The sequence below is a fragment of the Dunckerocampus dactyliophorus genome, chromosome 18 (assembly GCF_027744805.1).
Source record: "Dunckerocampus dactyliophorus isolate RoL2022-P2 chromosome 18, RoL_Ddac_1.1, whole genome shotgun sequence".
Lineage (NCBI taxonomy): Eukaryota > Metazoa > Chordata > Actinopteri > Syngnathiformes > Syngnathidae > Dunckerocampus > Dunckerocampus dactyliophorus.
The window spans coordinates 10,251,503-10,272,541 of record NC_072836.1 but is presented as its reverse complement, the minus strand read 5'-3'; the positions used below and the strand labels follow the sequence as shown (position 1 = coordinate 10,272,541).

The 21,039-nt window shown below is 42.4% G+C and overlaps 1 protein-coding gene across 1 annotated transcript in view; it reads left to right on the top strand.

Annotated features, from left to right (window-relative positions):
* The first annotated feature begins 173 nt into the window (after window positions 1–173).
* The window catches only part of lmtk2 (lemur tyrosine kinase 2), a 25,027-nt gene continuing 4,161 nt past the window's right edge, over window positions 174–21,039 (top strand). Inside the window, exons 1-13 of the mRNA XM_054759348.1 lie at window positions 174–444; window positions 532–676; window positions 6,000–6,133; window positions 7,185–7,338; window positions 7,422–7,498; window positions 7,659–7,777; window positions 7,894–7,981; window positions 12,731–12,861; window positions 14,395–14,479; window positions 15,079–15,200; window positions 15,886–16,035; window positions 17,364–20,241; window positions 20,314–20,446. Coding sequence (XP_054615323.1) covers window positions 574–676; window positions 6,000–6,133; window positions 7,185–7,338; window positions 7,422–7,498; window positions 7,659–7,777; window positions 7,894–7,981; window positions 12,731–12,861; window positions 14,395–14,479; window positions 15,079–15,200; window positions 15,886–16,035; window positions 17,364–20,241; window positions 20,314–20,446 — 4,174 coding nt within the window. The 5' untranslated portion in view covers window positions 174–444; window positions 532–573. The remainder of the gene's footprint in view (window positions 445–531; window positions 677–5,999; window positions 6,134–7,184; window positions 7,339–7,421; window positions 7,499–7,658; window positions 7,778–7,893; window positions 7,982–12,730; window positions 12,862–14,394; window positions 14,480–15,078; window positions 15,201–15,885; window positions 16,036–17,363; window positions 20,242–20,313; window positions 20,447–21,039) is intronic.

Here is a 21,039-nt window from a genome sequence, read left to right as displayed (position 1 = left end):
CTAATAAAACAACAATGTCTAAACCTAAACTCTCCACAGCGTTCATGAAACTTGACGGATTTCTATGGCAAATAATGACTTGCGTTCGATTGGTCGTATGTGTTCGAACGTGCCAGTATGCCCTACAGTGATTGGTTATGAAGACTGTCAATCACGTGCCGGTGAACGCCTGATTTCGTGATGTGACGTCGCGAAGGAAATATGGCGCTTTGGAGGGGATGAGTTTCATGATAGTCAGGTTTGATTTGAACATGCTACTTGTTTGAATAACGTCAAAAGCGGGCTTTAAGCAAATATGTTAAGCCGGAAGTGGTGGTCGCCCCTTTTGTCAGAATGGACAACGGGACGGTGCTTTTCGTAGCCGTGTTTGTTGTCGTTAGCTAGCTAATACTGTTACCATTGACATGCTAGCTGAAGCTAGCAGGCTAATTGGACGGCTAAACAGTAAGAAAATGCTTCTTAACGATATAATATTAACCAATGGTTGAAACACTCTACTCAGCATCATACCTGCCATTTTTTGTCTACGAGGACACTCCAACCGTCTAGCTTCTTGTTAGCTAAGCCAGGAGGATGAAGACCCGTCCTGGATGTGTTTTGTTGCTGGGCAATGCCATTTTTCTGTCGGCATGCTGGCTGACTCAAGGGGCTCCTGTTCAGTTTCACCACAGAGCAGGTAAGACTACATACTGAGCTGAATTGCTGTTAAATACCCGTCTGTTCACTGAATATGACAGTCAGTCTGTTTAGCCGTGTTAGCTTGTAGCATCAGTGAGTAACCTAGCAGGGTACCTACAATCCAATAAAGACGCTTACTTGATAAACAGTTGCCGTGATTTCCGACATTGCTTTGTGTATTGCTAACGCCTGTAAGATACTGCAGTATAGCTCACTACAACTACAAGCGTGCTAACCTTTGACGTGTATCATACATGTCATACAGTATGTCATAAAATGTATGACATAACACAGTAGATCAGGGCTATATACTAAATTGTACCGGGAGTCACATTTTCAGCATGCTAAGGACTGGGGGCCAAACTTCTTTTAATGTCAGCACAAGGCAGAAACCTCAGTAAAATTGTATTAATGAATAAAGTCGTACATTAAAACAGAAGCACGATGTTATCACTTGTGTCATCCTCATATTACAGGAGCACTCTGCTGGCAAACATGCTAGTCAAAGATCCTCCATATGTGACAGGAGTGCTCGATTCGAAGGAACAACTGCAGAAACACTAATCAAATATCCTGTATATAAGAAGAGCAGGCTCCCGTTTTGATGGAATGACAGTATTGCAAAAAAACAGTAGTCAAAGATCATCTATGTGACGGGACCTACTGCAAAAACACCAGTCACCTCTACATTACAGGCGTGTGCTGCTGTTTTTAAGGATCTACTGCTAAAACGCAAGTCAACGATTCTCCGAATGGCAGAACTCTACTGTTTTTAAGGACATACAGCGGAAATGCTGGTCAGATCTTTTCTATGATGGCAGTGTTGTGCTGTTTTTAAGGACTGACTGCAAAAACACTCAGCAGAGATCCTCTATGTAACATAAGTGCTTTGCTGTTGTCACAGGTTTGCAGCAAAAACGCTAGTTAACGATCCTCTATGTGAGAGGAGAGCGCTGCTGCTGTCTTGAAGGACCTACAGCAAAAATGTTAGTCAAAGATCTTTTCTATAATAGGTGTGTGCTGTGGTTTTAAAACTGTGGCAAAAACACTCCGCAGAGATCCTGTATATGACAGTAGTGATCTGCCGTAACAACACTAGTCAAAGATCCTAGAGGAAAGGTGAATATTTTATAATAAAGCTGGTAATGTATAACTGCCACCCGCATTCCATGTTTATCAGCCTTGGTCAATTATTAGCAGCAATATTGTTTGCTCAGTCATACTACAGCATACGGGAAGAAGATGTTGGAATAGTTTTTAATGGTTTTATGACATTGCAAACCTGTCCTTTGGCCATCTCAGGCTACATGTTGACCTGTTGACCTGAATGCAACACATGATTCTCATTAAAATGTATGGAAATGAGTGGGTCAAATCTGCAAAGCTGCAGCATTCTCTGTTGTGTCCCACTGAACATGGGAAAGACACATGGTGTAGTTTGGCTTTAGCTGCTTTGTCAATGTTTTATTATTTTATTGTTTTATTATAACTTGACCTTGACCTTATTTGTTGTGACAATCAGGTGACAGGAACATGTCTATGCTGTCGGATTGAATATTGGCCCCCGCTTTCCATGATGTTTTAGTCACTTTTAACACCAAAGTTAGCCTTCACAATTCGGCCTGTCCTATGATAGCCTGTGTTCACTGGAGACATCACTCCTGTAGATTGATATTGGAAATACTTGACCACTTTTCCTCGCGGAAAATGATTCACCGTTTTTGATTTAAAAACAATCCTCTGATTTCAGCCTCTCAAATGAATATTTTTTAAATTCCCTTACTCATTCATGAAAGCAGACTTATTATCTTTGTGTTTTAGGCAAACCATGATTATTCGATAAATGGAAGCAACAAATCAGATTAATTGACTAAGAAAATAATCATTCAGCCTCACTTCTAATGTGTCAGATTGTGTCAGTATGCTCTACAAAACCCCCTCTGTAGTTTTAGGGTGTTTAGCCGAATCACCACCAAATTTGGTACATACCTTTGTACATACAAATGTCATGGGTTGTACACATTTTTTTCTTATAATTTTAGGTCTGGGCTCTGGCTGGGTGCATGCTTGTGCTCATTATCATGCCTGACATTTCTTTTGGGCCTAAATTGACTGCTATTTTGCTAAACTAAAGCCTGAATAATCTTCTAATTATTGTTGAAGATTTTTTTCCAGATTTTTCCCATAACTGAACTTGCACGTCCTCAAACGAATGATTCATTGTGCTTCCTAACTATTTTTAAGAGCCCAAACACATCAGCCAATCGGACAAGAGCATGGTTTATTCTTTATGTAACACTGCACTATTGTAACTACCAGTAAGGAGAAATTTGCAAAAATGGGTCAGCTCCACCTCTGTTGTATGAATGCCTTACTGAAATATGCAGCACAAAATAAGAGCTGGCAGCTCCTTTCCATATTTGTCCCAAAATCTCACTGTGTCATATGGTGGGCTCTTCCAAGTCATCATCTGAAGCCATGACTCAATTATTAAGGATTAACACAGGACAACTGATGCCATGTAGGTGCACCTGCCCGGTATGGAAAAATATTCTGTAACACAACCTTATTTCTCATATTGTCAGGTGTACTGTCTTATGCAATGTCCAAATATAGTACATGTAGATACCCTATTTGGATAAAAGTGTTAGTTTTAAATGCAGGTTTTACAGCGCACATGATGTGGAGTGACAGGTTTTTTTCCACCAATTAGCCTTCCAGTAGATTCTGATGTGTGGCCACGACAGTGTTGCATTTAGGGCAGCCCTGTCACGATAACAAATTTTGCTGGTTGATAATTGTGCTACAAATTATCATCTTATCGATATTATCGACATTATTTTAGACCATTTTTTCATTATTGTCATGAGAGGTGTAATTCACATTTGAACCACTAGTTGGTACTCAAGTATAGTGTACTTGTGTGGGCCACATCAGCTTGACACAGAAGTTGCCCGTACGTATGTTTAAAATTTGTAGCGAGCGACACTTGTCTGTAAGCACGCACAATCTTGCACTGTTTTGTTTATACTTACCGAACAAACGCCTCAGTAAGCGGTGACTGTCGGGACGAAGGCTCCACTGCCCGAGGCACCTCCATCGGTAGTTTTTTTTCCCAGTTGAGATAACAGTCCGTGTCAGTCGTCTGTGTTCATGCGCTCATCTTCTTCATTCTGTTCAAAACCGAAATATTCCCACACTGTGGCATTGGCCTCGGAAACCATTGCTTCTGTGCCTTCATTTGTGTTAGCGTAGGCTGGCTCACAAAGATAACTGCTAACCCTCTGTAGCCACTCACTAGTAGCCCCGCCTCCACAAAGAGGCTGAATGAGAGGAGGGCTCACTCTCTCCGTTCATTCCACTATAGAACCAATGCGCTTGTTAGCCAGCCTGACAGATGAGCAGATGAAACACACGCGTACATGCATATGTCAATTTATGGAGAGCGTCATAATTATTACCTGTTTTTTTTTTCATCATTGGATTAATCGATTTATCTATTATCATGACAGGCCTATGCCCAATCGACCTCGGTTCATGCTGTTGTTTTTTTTTCCTTTCTCTTGTTTTGTTGTTAGCTAACATCACATCTTTGTGACTTCTCAAATGAAGAGTGTCTTTGTGCTTTGCTCATATTTTCGGCATTCTGTCAAGTCAAATAGTTGTTTTTTTCCTGTCACTTCTTTACCTCCAAGTAATAAATCGTAACTGTCAGCAACCTTGATATTTTAGTATTAGGCATACGTTTAACTCATAAGTACACATTTTTATGCCCCATAAACCAGTAGCTTGTGTTCTTAAAGAGGTTAGGTGTGTTCAAGAACGTTGGTAGCTGTGTCTAAATTAAAATGCCACTGTTTTCCCTTGTATTGATTATTCAAAGGAACCACTTCCCAGTACAGTGTGATTGATGCTGATTAAGTGTTTCAGTAGTGATAAAATGATCTCATTAGATGGCAACAAAACAAAGTTCTTTCAAAAGCTTGCATGTTTGCATTGTGGCTGCAGAAACTAAGCTGCTTAGGGGCAAAAGTTTGTGTGACAAATTTGTTTTGATCTTAAGTGAAATGATTAAGGAATCTAATCTGGATTTATCAGTAGGGACTTCTAGTATATGTAAAACTAAATTAGATTTAATTGTAGCTGACACTTACAATACACTTCAAATGTGGATTATGTTTATTTCACACCCACTATTTGTTAGGAATTTGTAGTTCCGCTGAAGATGTCGTTTATACCACCGAATATACAGGATGTACCTGACATCCTTCAGTTACTTTGATATAGAAAAAATTGGTTGATTGTGACTTTTTTTGCACATTTGAACACACTGTGTGTGCAAGAATACCCTTGCACCATATGGACAGAAGTATTAGGTCAGTCCGACATTGCAAAATAGTTGGTTGGTTCCTCCTTGTGCGTGTATAACGACGACATACACACATCAAGTCAAAGCTGCCAGAATGAGAGATTGACTCTAACATCTTTTGACTATTGACTCAGCACATCAAAGAGTGACTGACAGGTGGTCACATCTTTCAAATGGGCAGTGATATTTGGAAGATCAGCCAAGATGGACATGGTGAGAGAACTTACTGACAGGTCAAAACTTGCCTCGAGAATATTAGGACTACCAGTATTCTGTTGTCTATATTTGTCATGGTGCTTATCTTTGGGATTTTCTCATGCAGTACAGCAGGCAAATACTGGGGCTGTCACGAAACACCCAACCCACGTGACTAGACGATGCACGAGATTGGGTCCACCAGAATGAGATGAGACGAGATTTTAACATAAATTGTCAGAACAGTATGATGAAAAAATATGACTCGACAAACACATTTTTTAAAATCTAACTGTGTCACAAAACAATGCAGGTACTTTTAGAAATATTTATTGGCTCAGTAAAATAGTAGTAGTTATTGTAGTAGCAGTATGTAATTGTATTTGTATGAGATCTCACGACAGCCCTAACAACTACTACTAGATAGTATGTGTAAGCTGGTAAATTAGTGGGTGACTTGCATGGCTTCCATCTGCCCTGACTTTTGATAGTGCCAGCGCAGCAGCGTCCTCCTCTTGCTGGACCATCAGCTGCTTCAGGGTACACAAACTCCACCCCACTCATGTTTCCCCACACTCAGCCTGGATAAACCTGAAAGTGAAACCTGTTTTGAACGGACTACAATCCATCTGTATTCATTGTTGAAAAATCTTCCTGGAGTGCCTAAATTCTACGAAACACTTAAAAGCGGTGACTTTTTTCATTAAAAAGTGAATGATTCAACATCTTTATGGCCCTTTTTTTTCTGACATTGCAGACAGAGGCTCAGGCGACCCATTGTACGTGTCCCTCTACCTGTCTCTGACGGTGTCCCTGACAGCACTGGTGGTCCTGGTGGTACTGTTGGTAAACTGTGTGACCTGCTGCAAGGAGAGGGAGATCAATTTCAAGGTGAGAGTCTCAGGAGGCACTTAGCCTGACCATGATTGGCCAAAATGTCCAGTGCACTATATGACATTACATTAAAGTAGATCAAGATTAACAACTGTAATGCCTGTGAATATTCTCATTCACCCAGGTCATCATATTCTCAGGGCATTCGATCGATGGTATCTGGACTGTTCAGGTTGTCTTAGAAGACGTTTCGCCTCTCATTCGAGCGGGGTTCATCGGTTCATGCTCAAAGACTAGGTGGGACACACACCAGTCTGACTAGATAGGACAGATCTAGTCTGAGAGCTTGGTGCAAGATCCAGTCTATTTATCCTCGGAAGGAAGAGGCAGATCCAGACAGGGATGGTTGGCTCTTCAGTGGTATCAAATGACGATCGTTAGAATGCCTGCCAACGATTGTCGTTTGGGTGGTATCAGAGGTCGGTACACCCCAAAGACAGGACACACCATTCCCAGAAGAACAATGTGGTGTACTGGGGGGGGTTCTACATAACCACTTGTCACCCACATACAATACTGCCCTTTCAACCCTTCCTAAAAGATTGAATCATTTGGCCTCAAACAAATAAACAAGCCACAGCCACCTTCGTTTCACTTTGGTGGGCCCATGACCATCATTACATCTGAACGGGATGCTAACGAATGCTAACACCCAAACGACCATCATTGGAGGGCAGAGACCCCACCCGGTGGTATCCTACAGATTGTTATCTGACACCACTGAAGAGCCAACCATTCCTGTCTGGACCTGCCTCCTCCTTTAGGGGATACATAGATTCGATCTTGTACCAAGCTCTCAGACTAGAGCTGTCCTATCTAGTCTGACTGGTGTGGGTCCTACTTAGTCTTTGAGCATTAACTGATGAAGCTTGCTCGGATGAGAGGTGAAATGTCTTCTCAGACAACCTGAACAGTCCACTTGTGATCGATTGAATGCACCTGAGAACAGCTGTAATATTTGGAGACTGCATAGTGATTGCAAGAGAGTTGTCCTACATGGCATGAGTTCTCAAATAATAGTGACCACTTTTGAAATTTCTTGATGCAGGAGTTCGAAGATCACTTTGACGATGAAATTGACTTCACCCCGCCAGCGGAGGACACGCCGTCTATGCAGTCCCCGGCTGAGGTGTACACCCTCGCCGTCTCCCCCGTGGCCTTGCCTGGACCCCCGCACCTCCAACCTAATGCGCCCATCACAGGTTGGAGAACTGACAAAGACTTTCTCTTCTCCCTTAGTGGTTTCGTTCATAATTACAGTGCTGGACTGTGGTTGGATTCACAGGGGGATCCACAGGCTTCCAGGTAGCCCGCCATAGTCTCAGTTACATCCAAGAGATTGGCAATGGGTGGTTTGGCCAGGTAAGATTTTTTACATATAGTAAAAAAGTGTCTGAGTATAAGAAATTGAACATTAATTCAATAAGAAAACAAAATGAACCTAATCTACCTACCTTTTACATACAGGTTTTTACAAAGCATATTTGTGGGTTGTGTTAAAATGCAGATTTTGTATTAACAGGTGATTCTGAGTGAAATCTACACAGATCCAGGTGGCACCAGATTGGTAGTAAAGGAGCTAAAAGCTAATGCAAATTCCAAGGAGCAGAATGACTTCCTGCAACAGGCAGATCCTTATAGGTGAATGTCTATTTGAAAATCTCCGTTGTATAAGTAGTATTTGTCATATATTCATTTTATTTGTGTTTTGCTGCTGTATACAGTCAACAATGTTTGTCATGTTATTTTGTCCTCAGAGTATTGCAACACCCAAACATCCTCCAGTGCCTTGGACAGTGTGTTGAAGCGATTCCATTTCTGCTTGTATTTGAGTACTGTGAAATGGTGAGTTACCGATACTGTGGAGCCCTATGAACCGTAAAGAGGTTTTTAAAATGCTCTCACATGTTTGAGCCGACTAAAAAGAGGTCAGCTTCCCAAAAACTGCAGTCAAAATATTTTTCAGACAAGTCAGCTGTTTAAAACAACTTCTGCCTGAAAAATACCATAAATTCTGGACTATTGAGCGCACCTGAATATAAGACGCACCCACCAAATTTAAAGACAAAAAAAAATGTTGTGCATATATAGGCCGCAATTGACTGTAAGTGGCAGGTGTCCACATTGTAACATGGGATATTTACACAGAAAGACACACTATAAACCTACACTCTGTGTTCCCAGCGTCACTCGCTGATGAGAGAGATGAGTTGTGAGACGCTTTATTTCATCAGAGTTCAATAGCTGCCGCAGTCCAAGCAGTCTAAGCAGCAGCTTTAGTAATTCTACACTTGATCAAACTTAAGATTTGTCAGATCAAACCATGATTGCTGCATAAGACTTGTGGCATTAGCGTCCACTTCGCTAATCCAACTTCCTGAATCTGTGCTTTAAGCATCGTGGGAACTGTAGTTTTTTTAGCCATAAATTAGCAGCATTCATTGTTAAAGCTGCAGGGTTCAAAGTGTGGGAAAAAATTAGCGGTTTATAGTCGGAAATTTACGGTACATAACAAATATGAACTTTTCGTTTTTTTAACCCTTTAAAAGACAGTGTTTACATTTCTCCACTGTTCACTGTTCTGTCCAGAAAATTCTAAAACGTGAGACATTTTGCTGTGTGCTTTTAATGGGAAAATGTAGTAGCAGTTGGTGGAAAAATTTACAAATTTTAAACTGAGGAGGTAGTAGTAAATTGAAATTCTTAACGTAAAGCATGACATTACTTGATGTTAAAATAAATTCAAGGGAAAAATTGCTTTTTTTGCAAGGCAAACACTTTGCTATTTCTGTAGCATTCCCATTTTTGAGATGTTTCTCAATGTTTTTAAAAATGATCCTTGCTTTTGATGTTTAAACAACTGAATGGATCAATGCAGGACAGTCAGTCATTCATTCATTCATTCATTCGTTTTCTATGCTCATTTGGGTCGCGGGGATATACTGGAGCCTATCCCAGCTGACTTTGGGCGGGAGCCGGGGTACACCCTGGACTAGTTGCCAGCCAGTTGCAGTCAATAAAGGGCATTTACAGCTAATTGCACTGTCTACATGATCAGTGCTTATCGCTGTTGATAACCTAAAGAGTGAGAACTGTTAATTCATCACTTGAGAACTGGTCTTGTCAGTCTACCACACTCACAAATTCATCAGGCAGGACCTGTTAAAATCCAGTCCAGAAAGCTTGCATAGCTGACCTGCCCTATTGACCATCTGGACCACTCAGGGCCCACTGTCTGAATCCCGAATTAGACCTTGTATTTATCTTAACATAAGGCTACGTCATGGCAGATGATTTATTTCCTGTTTCTCTTTCTATTCTGGGTGGGTTGGGCCCTTCCTACGAGTAGCTGCCTCCCCCTTCTCCAACACATCCCACCTCACATCCTCCCTCCTCCTGTCACATAGCTCATCTAAGCCTGACACTTCTCACATTCCCACCTCAACCCAGTAAAGCAACAAGCTCCATTTACGCTCCTCCAGTGTCGACACTAGCAGTTGCTGTGTTTGTGCATTTTTACGGCCGGCGACTTGTGTATTTTGGAGACTTGTTTAGTTCAGACTTTAGCAAACTAAACAAAAACTACAGTAAGTTATGTCTACAGCAGCCAAATATGGTGTCGTTCTCCTTAATAGCAGTGGATCATGGCACTCAAGTAACAGCCAAATGTTATCTTGTGCATGAGTGTATACATTGAGTTTACACAACCTGCTCAAAAAGGTGTGACCGACTGAAGCCTGTTGTAGTGCCTGTTTGAAATGATCGAGTCTGGCTATTTGAATAGAGAGAGTTTCGTACTATGAATGACTAACCCGCTTGCTTCCTTGTTCTCCGACTCAGCGACGTGCCCAGCAGGTTCCGGTTCAGCACCACCCCATGCCCAGACATTGCATCACGTTGCTGGGCATGATTATATTATCAGGTTCCAGGCCCTGGCTGGTGTCCTGGCACTGTGGTCACCCAGCCAGCTCTAGTTAAGTCTCTTGACAGGAGAGGGAATGACTCCTACCAGTCAGCGTGTGTGTGTGTGTGTGTGTGTGTGTGCGTGTGCGTGTGCGTGCACGCGCATGTATGTTAATGTTTGAGTATAGCATATAGACTCAACATTCCGTATATCATTTTTGATTGACAGTGTCAGACAGATATTTAAAACAGTGTTTAATATTGTGTTTGGATCCTGCTTAAAGATAACATTAAAAACAATAGTCTTCGGGGAGTGGTTCTCCCTTTACGCAGACATTTGATCTTAAATCATGTACCCCCTACTCTTGCACACTTAAACAATATAAACCACAATAAGCACACAATAAAACATATTAGTTTCTTATATTTAATTAATTATTATATGACTATTTCATTGAAAAGGAAATCTTCACAGACGAGCGTGTCCTCCCTAACTGTCTCTTCATGAATGTACACACATACACAAGGACATGTGCCAGGCTGGTGCAAAATTCATTGGCTCATGTGCACTGTAGTAGCTGTTTTAAAACATATTATCTATAACAAGTGGTGACAAGCTGTGGTAAGATGTGGTGAACTGTGATCTTTATGTTCTTGCTGTGTTTTGCTGCGGTCAGCAACAACATGACAAATCCCAAAAAGACAGCATACGGTGACGTTTCTCCCTGACAGCCTTGGTGATTGATGGTGGTTTTTCCGCCCCGTATCACCAGTGCTGGGTAACCCTGACTCAAAGCATTTTAGACATCAAAATACATTAGGCAACTGGTGCTGGGGCCACAGAATGTCACATACCACATACTGTGCGAGTGACAGCCTCTAATGTATGCATCTCCTGTCTGATAGTGGGACGTAGTTACGCTCCTTCACTGGTTCAGAGTGTCTGACATGAGCCAGCTGACTGTGTGTATTGCTTTCAAAAATCCCTGATTATTCTACAAGGTTATTGTATTAACCTATTCATTGTCCATACTTGTTACTTTTTCTGTATCTATGTGATGACTGGACGTCATTGGAAACACATTGTTGGATCCCCCCAATTGTTGTAGTCACTCACAGGTTATGTTGTTTTATCAACCACATAGGCTCTCCCCCCCTCTCTAGTCCTAATCAGCGCCTGTGCAGGCGTCATAAATAAATGTACATCCCGAGCGTATCGCTTACCATATATCAATTTTAGCTCTTCTGTGAATACTGCTTCCCGGAGATTTGTGTTTGCTTGCGTGTTTGGGTCAAAGTGATTGAGACTACAAGACTCAGCTTTAACATTCCACAGGCGGGGGGGTCTGATCACAAGTGGGCATCCTTTTTAAGCACGTCGGTTCACACCTGACGTGAATGTGTCCCCATGTGCGTCTGTAGTGGTCCCCTGTGATTGCTTCTCATGACAGTGTCAAATATGTCAACACATACTATCATTTTGAAGGACACCCGATGAGCTTGACATGCTCTACAAAACACCCAAATCGGCACAAAATTGTGGTACATACTTGCAGACAAACATGTTAAATCAACCAAAACATCTTTGCAATGGCACTGACATGACTTAGAAAAGATACAGGATGTGTGTACATGTCTTCCAAAAGCATTTTGAGCACAACCCATAGGGGACGCCACAAAAGTCCTATAGGGTGTTGTAATTTTTCCACGAGTGCAAAGGATATAATTTTCAAAGACTCATTGGACTTAATTGACCATTTGTCACTTTGCATGAGGCAGTCTGCTGGAAATGTATGTGGAGAATAAACACAACATGACGTATTCCGATATATGACACACTTGTGATAGTGTGTATCTCCAATGGATTTTCGCACACAGTGGAAAAAGCCAGCTTGCGGGATCCGAGAACCAGAGTACTTATCACCCCTTAATGCCGTCTAGGACATGTTCACGTACACAGTCTACTACCTTAGACTGTGCTGTGATCCACTGACTGATGTTGATCCCCCAATGCTTCCTCTATTCCTAAAGAAGGACGTAGAGAGGGAACCCCCTCGTAAACGTGCACATGCACAAGCCCGCCCTTGGTAACGGCACGTGATTAGACATTTGTAACAAAAGCTCCTCATGACTGGTGTGTGCACGGCCTGTACTCAGTATGTTCTTAACTCATTCCTCAGGAAGATTTGCTAAGCTCACTAATCGCCTTCACTGCACATACTAATATTGTAACGTAATGTACTTTTTTAATACATTGTGGTTGAACGTTAGGAAGAAAGAAACTATTATCAACACTCTGCTATGCATTCACAAAGTCCCGTGAAATCCAGTACTTCGTCTCAATGGAGGTAAAGCTTGTGCCCCAGATAAACGTTTTTATTGACTTCTGTGATGGGCCAGCTGCTGAATTAATGTTTGACATGTTTCTTCATGGATGTATTTCTTTTTTCCTTTTACCCGTGAGCACTTAAATCTGGACTGTTCACTGGGATCACATTAAATGGAGTTACCAGAGTTCAGTGAAGTGGAGAAGACAGGAACTGATTAACTTACTGCCCCCATGTGGCAGCCCCTGCACAGTGCATCTACAAGATATGGTCCTCTTGCTGCGATGCAACTTCTCGCTAAAATGTTCTGCTTGATGTGCACGTGTGAGTGAGACATTGATTTTGTGTGTGTTTGTGTTTGCAGGGGGATTTGCGAGGCTATCTGTCTCAGCAGGACGGTACGTTTAGAAGTTCTGAGATGCTCCAGCTGCAACGGATGGCCTGCGAAATCGCAGCTGGTCTGACTCATCTTCACAAATACAACTTCTTGCACAGGTAGCACTCCAAAAAGTGCATACTTCACTGGTTTCGGACTAGTTTAGTGCAGCCTTTGGGAGAATGAAGCTTGCTATTCAGTGCAGTGAGGACAGAAACACAGTGTGACATTTTGACTGCAACCTCTGGTCATGTATGCTTTATATGCTCACTTCCATTCCTGGTTTTAGTATTTAGATCACAAAAAGAGGATTAAGGATTAAAATATATGTGAAGATTCATTTTAAAATGTGGTCGTACTGTAAGGTGCAGTAAATAAGTAAATATGTGAATTGTTATGCACTATGTCAATGAGGATCTAACATTAGATGGCTTGTTATCATAATATTTGCTGCTTTAGTGCTTTCATACCAGTGTTTTCCAAAAATGGTTTGTCCAGAAGAGAGGTGGCATTTCTTTAGCCGCAATGAGCACTTCATGCCTGGCCGCCAGCAGAGTACACAGCGGGTGGGAGGGGGTGTTGGGAACTTGCAGCTCATGGTAACATACGATGTTCAGCTCATCGGCTCTATTTGCATGCTCGGAATAAGCTCCAGGGGCTCCAATTACACAGCTCTGATGCATTGCCACAGTGTCAGCTGTCTGCTGCCAGGAGGCATATGATGATTCTGCTCTTTGCATGTAAAAGGATAGCCCGATTTCTTTTTTGTTTTTTGAAATTGTGTTTTAATCCTTGTTACAACTCTGAGGGGTTCCTACAAATGAAGTAGTTGAGTGTGCAATCCTGAAAATGTTTAGACAGCAGTGAACATTTAGTGCCCGTGCTGTGCTGTAAATAACTTTCAGTAACTACAGTGTTAGTTTTTTATTGAATCCCAAGCAACTGAAATACTTCAATGGTATTGAAATGTATGTATTTAAGTGGATAATATAGCATTATTTGTGGAAAAAAACTGTGCTGTTATTCAGTGCTATGAGAGTGATCGCCGCCATACCGCCAACTTGCCTTTTAGGGTTAACATTTATGCCTCATTTCCTGCTGTGTTTCCCAGTATCGGGCACGCAGCCAACTGCAGAGGATCGCGGACAAGAGGGGTTTAAAATAAATAACCATTTATCTTACAGAGGTTTCACTCGCTTTGACACACTAGCTGAGCCATGTGCACACAAGAACACTTGTGTCAGCAGTGTTTGTCATTAGATGGCGCAGGATTTAAATGGTGCCTGCTAAATGTTACCCAAGTGATTCCCTGTGAATTAACTATACCATGTAAACTTACTGTAATTAATGCACACAGAGAGAAAGGGAGTCACAAAGTGTTATATGTTGCCCTCTCCTGGCAACAGCACAAATAGTTTGCACAGGCTGTATTTCCCTCAAGAAAGAATATCCTGCTACTGTATGCATGAGTCAGGAATAGACCTTGTGCATGTCTTGTTGCAGGGCGAAAGACGCAAGCCCTCTTTGCCTTCAGAGTCTTAATCACTTCTTGTTCTTGTATTAGCTTAATTTGTAAAGTTTAAAAATTCTGCACACTCTATGAATGTGAATATATTTATCTAACTTATCTTGCCCATGTGTTTGTGTTTCAGTGATTTATCTCTGAGGAACTGCTACCTGACGGCCGACCTCACAGTCAAAGTGGGAGACTATGGAATCGGGCCTTATGCATATAAAGTAAGACAGAAACGTGACTGTTTTCAATATCAAATGACAGATTGACTGTTAGGTTTTCTGGCACCTTCTGTGCCCTGCGGCTTAGTCATACAGTCACTGTGTAACACAAGCCGCATAGCCCTATTGTGGTGCGGGTGAGAAACACACACTGCCTAACAAACGGGGCTCAACAACAAAGATTTCCTGATTTAACAGAGGTCGAGCTTGTCAATCTGACAAGTAATAATGAAATTATTGAAACTAACAATTTACCTGGAGATTTAGTTGCACATGCATAAAAAGTTGTGAAAATTATGAGAATAAAGAAGGAAATGCAGGTGTTTGCCTGCAATCAATTGTATAATTCTGTGGTGACGTGACAAGCTGCGCTAACCGCGCCAAGGCCCTCCTGTCTGCAGCGTTCCTTAAATTCTGCTGATGTGTCACTTTGAATTTAATACTCCTAAGATAAGGTCACCCGGTGAGTCTATTTCTGTTGAGGTTGGTGAGTCAGTGAGCGTGCATTGCCTGCAAGAGAGCGTAAATCACTTTTGCAGGCTAATAAACTCTTTTGTGTGTTGTCTTTGTGAAATCATGCTCTGATCATTTTGTCACTATAGGAGGATTACATCATCACAGAGGACGATGTATTCGCGCCCCTTCGCTGGTTGGCTCCTGAACTTGTGGGTGAGCGCCATGGGGGTGTAGTCATGATGGAGCATACGAAGGCCAGCAATGTTTGGTGGGTATAGAATACTGTATATCTCATTGGCATGTCTTTCAGTGACTGTGGGTCGAATCGAATGACATAATTCTGAGAGACTAAGATCAGTTAGTTTATCATCTAATCAGAAGCTGTATACTGAATAGTTCTCATGGAAGTGTCACAGTAAATCCAATCCGTCCGTCAATATGTGACCCATTCAAATAGCAGTCTAGTGTGTGTAATGTCTCATGGCACTAGCACTAGCACTACAGTGTAGACTGTAGACAGTCTCCTTGGCCAAATGCTTCCCGCTCATAAATTGCAATGTTACGCAAGGTAGTTCTTGTTACAAGAGTCTGTCTGAATAAAGACATGTCAAAATGTTCCCGTGTAAAGAGCTACTTCGCTCTTCATTAGGTAATGGTTTAAATTTGGCACCTCCAAGCCCTACTTGCTACGTCAGTCATTCAGTGCATTTGATGAAGCTTGATGAAGCTTCATGTTTCCTGTCAGATGGAGACTATTAGCAGGCTGAAACATGAAGTCTTTTGACACTCTTTAATTGGACATATTAAGGAAGACTGTTGCCGAGTTTGCTCTGGAATCCACGCATTGCAAAAGTCCAACCACTAGAGGTCAGCAAAGGATAGTTTTTCTTCCATAGCTGTATTCTTCCCAGCAGTTCCAACAACAATTTCTTCTTTTTATTTTGGTTTTGTAGGGCCTTGGGGGTCACTTTGTGGGAGCTTTTTGAGAATACTGGTCAGCCATATCCACACCTGTCTGACCGGGAGGTTCTCAATCATGTGATCAAGGAGCAGCAAGTCAAACTCTTCAAGCCACAGCTGGAGCTTCCTTATTCAGACAGATGGTGAGTTTATGGAATATGTGTTAATAATATTAAGTATAATATGCTGTCAACATTGCAATTTTTTTCATATACAGTCTCCCTCGTTTATTGCGGTTAATTGGTTGCAGACTCAACCGTGATAAGTGAATTTCCGAGAAATAGGATTCATGATTATTAAATGAAATATTTTTGTAGTTAGAGCATAGAAAAACAGTTTATGACTGTCTAAATACGGTTTTGACCATTAGACATGAAATAAAAAATATAGTCACCTGTACACTCCTATTACTCTTTGTTTAGGGACACAAGACTGCCGCCGCTTTAAGCATAGCATGCTACCAAGCTAACTAGTTAACTTCCAGTTTATTTATTGTAAACTTAAGACTTTCAAATGGAGTGGGGGAGAAGGACAAAGTAAGAAGCCAAAAACCACATCCACACGAAATGGGAGGATAACTCTTTTCATTATCATGTCAAACATACCATGGCTGACTGCATGCTTTGTGAAGGTAATGTAATGTCATGTCTTGTCAATGTTTTGTCATTACTTCCGCCTAGTGACCAGAATTCTGCTTTCGACTTTTGTGCCTAATAATTGACCATAGTCAACCACGAAACAGTGATCATTAATTAATTAATTTCTGGAAAGCCACGAGAAGAGGGAGGGAGTGATGTTTTCTGCTGCCAAAATCTGGAGCAATCTTCCAGAAGATGTGACAATCCTCAACGCTGGCAATGATCAAATCCAAGCCGAAAACACTTCTATTCAACTGTGCATATGACAACTGAAAGTATTTTATCTGCACGCTTCATTCTTAATCTTTTTTGTTTTATGGAATCATCTATGGAACTTTATGCAATGATTTCAGATTGATTTGATGTTGTTATGGAATGATTTGATGAAGTGACTTTACCCTTCCATTCTGTAAAGCACTTTGAATAACTTGGGTATGAATTGTGCTCTGGCCAACATTTTGGAAAATGTTACGAATGTTTGACAGTACTAATTGCCTGGGAGAACGTCCATGTCACAAACATGTTGTTTGTTTAATGTATTTATTTAAAACCTTCCGATTTTAATGTTAAATACTTGTGAGAAACTACAAGCATGGCATCTATAAACCTGATGTTTACGGATAACTTTAAAAACACATTATATAATTAATATTGCATGGCTGCATTTGGAAAAAAACGCCTTCCTGCTAATAAATGTCTTACTCCTTGTAGATGCCTGGTGGTCTCTGCAGTTGAGTAAATTCATTAATGAATACAGACAGACAGTGCACTTTGCACATGTAAGACTTCTTCAGATGCTTCTTGTCTGACGTGTTTTTTTTCTCCCCTGGCAGGTATGAGGTCCTGCAGTTCTGCTGGCTCTCTCCAGATAAGCGGGCCACAGCAGAGGAAGTACACCGCTTACTCATCTACCTGCGCATGCAAGGCCAAAGGGACATAGAAGATGACTTTGATCAACGCTGGGACGCTCTCAAGCCGAGTGTTTCCATGCGACAGACCACGGTCAACCACTCCTCCTTCCCCATCCTGGAGCAGTTTGGCGACGACGCCTTGCAGCAAGATATCGACGAGGTGCTAACTGTCACCGAGACTAGCAAAGGACTCAGTTTTGAGTACGTTTGGGAGGAGGCCAAACACGACCATTATGACAGCAGCCACTCTCATTCAGGTGTGGACATGACGGTCAACTACCACAGCATGTTTTTTCCCGTTTCCACTGAAGACATCCAGGCCCACTTCCCGGATCCTGTGGCCAGATCAGCAGCTGCAGGTAGTGGGAACACTCCTTCTGGGATACCTGGGATTGTACCAGTGTTTGATGCCCAGAAGCCATCTAATGGCAACGCCTATTACATACAATTAGAAGAACAAGCAGGAGATAACACTCAAAACACAGACTTCACTTCAAGCCAACAAGACTTTGTTGTCCTTCAAGATGTTCGTCTGGATGAATCTAGCACCGAGGCGGACTTTTTTCACCACAGTATCGACTCTAAGGATTCCTATTTGCCAGACAGTCACATCTGGTCCTCTCTTGAAAATGACAGTCCATACCACACCAATATTTTCACTGAGGGCGAGTCCAAGCAGGAGGACTCTCTTTCTTGGAGACAGGACTTTGTGGATCTTCCAGAGTGCAATGGCAACCCTTTCTGTAGTAGTGCTCCTCTGGAAGTACAGCATGTAAATGCACAGGATTTTTTAGAAAGTTGTTCAGAAGCCACTTACCGGACTCTGGAGGAGGACTCAGTGGAGAGTGAATGCACTGATGGGAAGAGGCTTCTGAGCACTGAAAAACTGGCAGAGAATTTTATGTTTCTTAAAGAGCATAATCTGATGAAAGAAGGTACAAGGTTTCCAAATTTTTTATCACCTGGTGTAATCCACGAACCGGAGGACGCCTTCAAAATGGACTCTTGGGACAACCCTGACACTTATGGCAGCTTAAACACAGTAGATACCAACTTAAAACCTGCATGGAGTAGCACATCCCCAAGAAAAGGATTTTTAGACTCATCAAGTACCAACTTTGGGGCACACAATCCTTTTCGGGTAGAAAAGGAAACACTGGTGCCTTCTATTACTATTATATCAGAAGATGACACAAGCAACCAGCTGCCAGCTAGTAACAGATCTTCCACAGAGGACCTCGCTCTGCTCCAACCCTCAGACAGAGACATGGGCTCTGATTTGGATTTGGATGTGGATTCTACCTCAGAGAGGTTTGATCTTCTTGTTAGTCAGCCTGATGATCACATTCCCATGTTCTCTGAAAGTGCCACTCCAGACCTTTTGTGCACAGATGCCAAACTTTCCAGCCTTGATCGTGACTTTGCAACCTCAAACAGCAGCGCTCAACAACTCATACCTGAGAAGTCGCTTGTCCAAGCATCTGTTTCAGACAGCGGGCATGTTGACGAGCTAACGAGCAATGATCTGTTGAGTGAACTCATTGAGGATGCCGACATGGAAATGGAAGCAACACTGTCTGACCACGAAGAATCCTTAACGGACGCTCATGGACAACCGTCTCTGTTAGTCTCTGGACCGTCTTTGGACCAGATTAGCCAAGACAGCTTACTAGAGGACAGCATGTCCACCACTCTGCCAACTGTGGACCACTCAGCTGAGACACCAGACTCTTTAGACTCCCTCGACATTCACAGGCTCGGAGATCAGCACAAACTCCAACCTCCGTATAAAATATCTGACAGTGGCTATGAGACGGAGAACCTGGAGTCTCCTGAGTGGAACTCTCAGCCGAATGAGGATAAAAACCTGTCCCCTGTAAAAGATGTCCCAAGTGTAGTCCGGAAGGAAAAAGAAACCGAAGAGCCTACTGCTGTGACAAATCTGGTTCCGCCAGAGATAGTCATCTCCGAAGCCGAGGGCACTCTTGAGTCTCCCAGTGAGGATCTCAACGATGTTGTTCTTGCTGATGAACCGCTCATGAGCACAAACTACAGAGACTCTGCCTACTTCTCGGACAACGAATCAGAGCCGGAGAAGAAATGTGAGGAAACGAAAGTAGAAGATTTAGCTGAAGTCACATCGCTGAGGAACTCCACCAATGATGTCGGTGCTGCTGCTCCTGGTCCTCAACAGGGAAGACCGGCAGAGACCAGTTTGGATTCTCTACTACCACTGCAAGAATTTTCTGCTACTCCTCAGGGTAATGTCAGAGAAGATCCAACTCCAGAGGGACATTCAAATATCAAACGATCCCTCAGCTGGCCCAGTCCCAGTGGAGATAAACCAGACTCTTTTCGTGATCCAGACCATACCATACCCTCCAGACCACTCCCATCTACTGAGGGTGGCATTCATGCCAAGCTAACCAGGACCTATGCCGGCGAGGGCCACAAAATAAAGGAGCCTGATGTGGAAGGTCGTTACTTGGGCAGGCGGGACGGCTTGGGTCCGGACGGCCTTGAGGATGGAGCAGATGCGGATGAGGAGAACGAAAACAGCGACGACTCTGACGAAGACGTCCACGCCTACCAGCTGCACAGCTCCAGCTCGGACAGCGAGGATGATGGCGTGCACACAGTACCGCTCATTATCTCAGATGATAGCGATTCAAAGAACCTGAGGAGCTTGTTGAAACCATCTACCCTCAACATCGAGGCTTCATCCCCAATGTCTAATGCCGATGCCACCAGAAGAGCTGTGTCCTTCTTCGATGACGTCACCGTCTACCTGTTTGACCAGGTAGACTCTCTCTTTCATTGCTACGAGGGTTTTTACATGTCATCATCTTGAATGCAAATTTCTGATTTTTAGGAGACCCCCACCAAGGAACTGGGTGACCACTCATCAAGTTCTAACAACCACACACCAGAGTTCAGCAGACCCGTGCCAAGTTCTAGCTACCTGAACCGCTTTACTAACTCTGAAAGCTCCACAGATGAAGAAGGTAACTGTCCTGAACGCTTAAGAGAGCCTTTCAATTCTTAATTTTCAAGCTACTTGACTTTTGAATGAATATACAGTGGAACCTCGGTTTTCAACATTAATCCGTTCCAAAAGGTCCAACGAAAACAGAAACCTACGACAGCCAAAGCAATTTTTCCATCAGTAAATAATGTTAATCCAATTCATGTGTTCCAGACACCCAGAAATATGAACAAAAAGTAGCTCTTGTAGAGAATAATGATAATTTACACGCAGAAAACAATACGAAATACATACAAGTGACGAATGAACTAGCTCACTGGCTGTTGTCTCTCCATTAATCCCTTCCCCCTGCAATCTGTGTTAAAGGTTCCTACTTTTTACATTACAATCCTATTGTAACAGAAACTGTCTTCATACTTCGCAACCATGTCTGTCTTGAATTCAAGTGCTTCTCACCTTCATCAAAGTTCTGGTACTTGCAACTTTTTTTTGTGTCATAGTGGGTTGTTTTGCAGCCGTGACAAAGAAAAGGGCGCACATGGGCGACTCAGGCCTCATTCGTATGTGGATATAAATCCGATATACGTGCGATGCGACTGCAGCATGAACGGT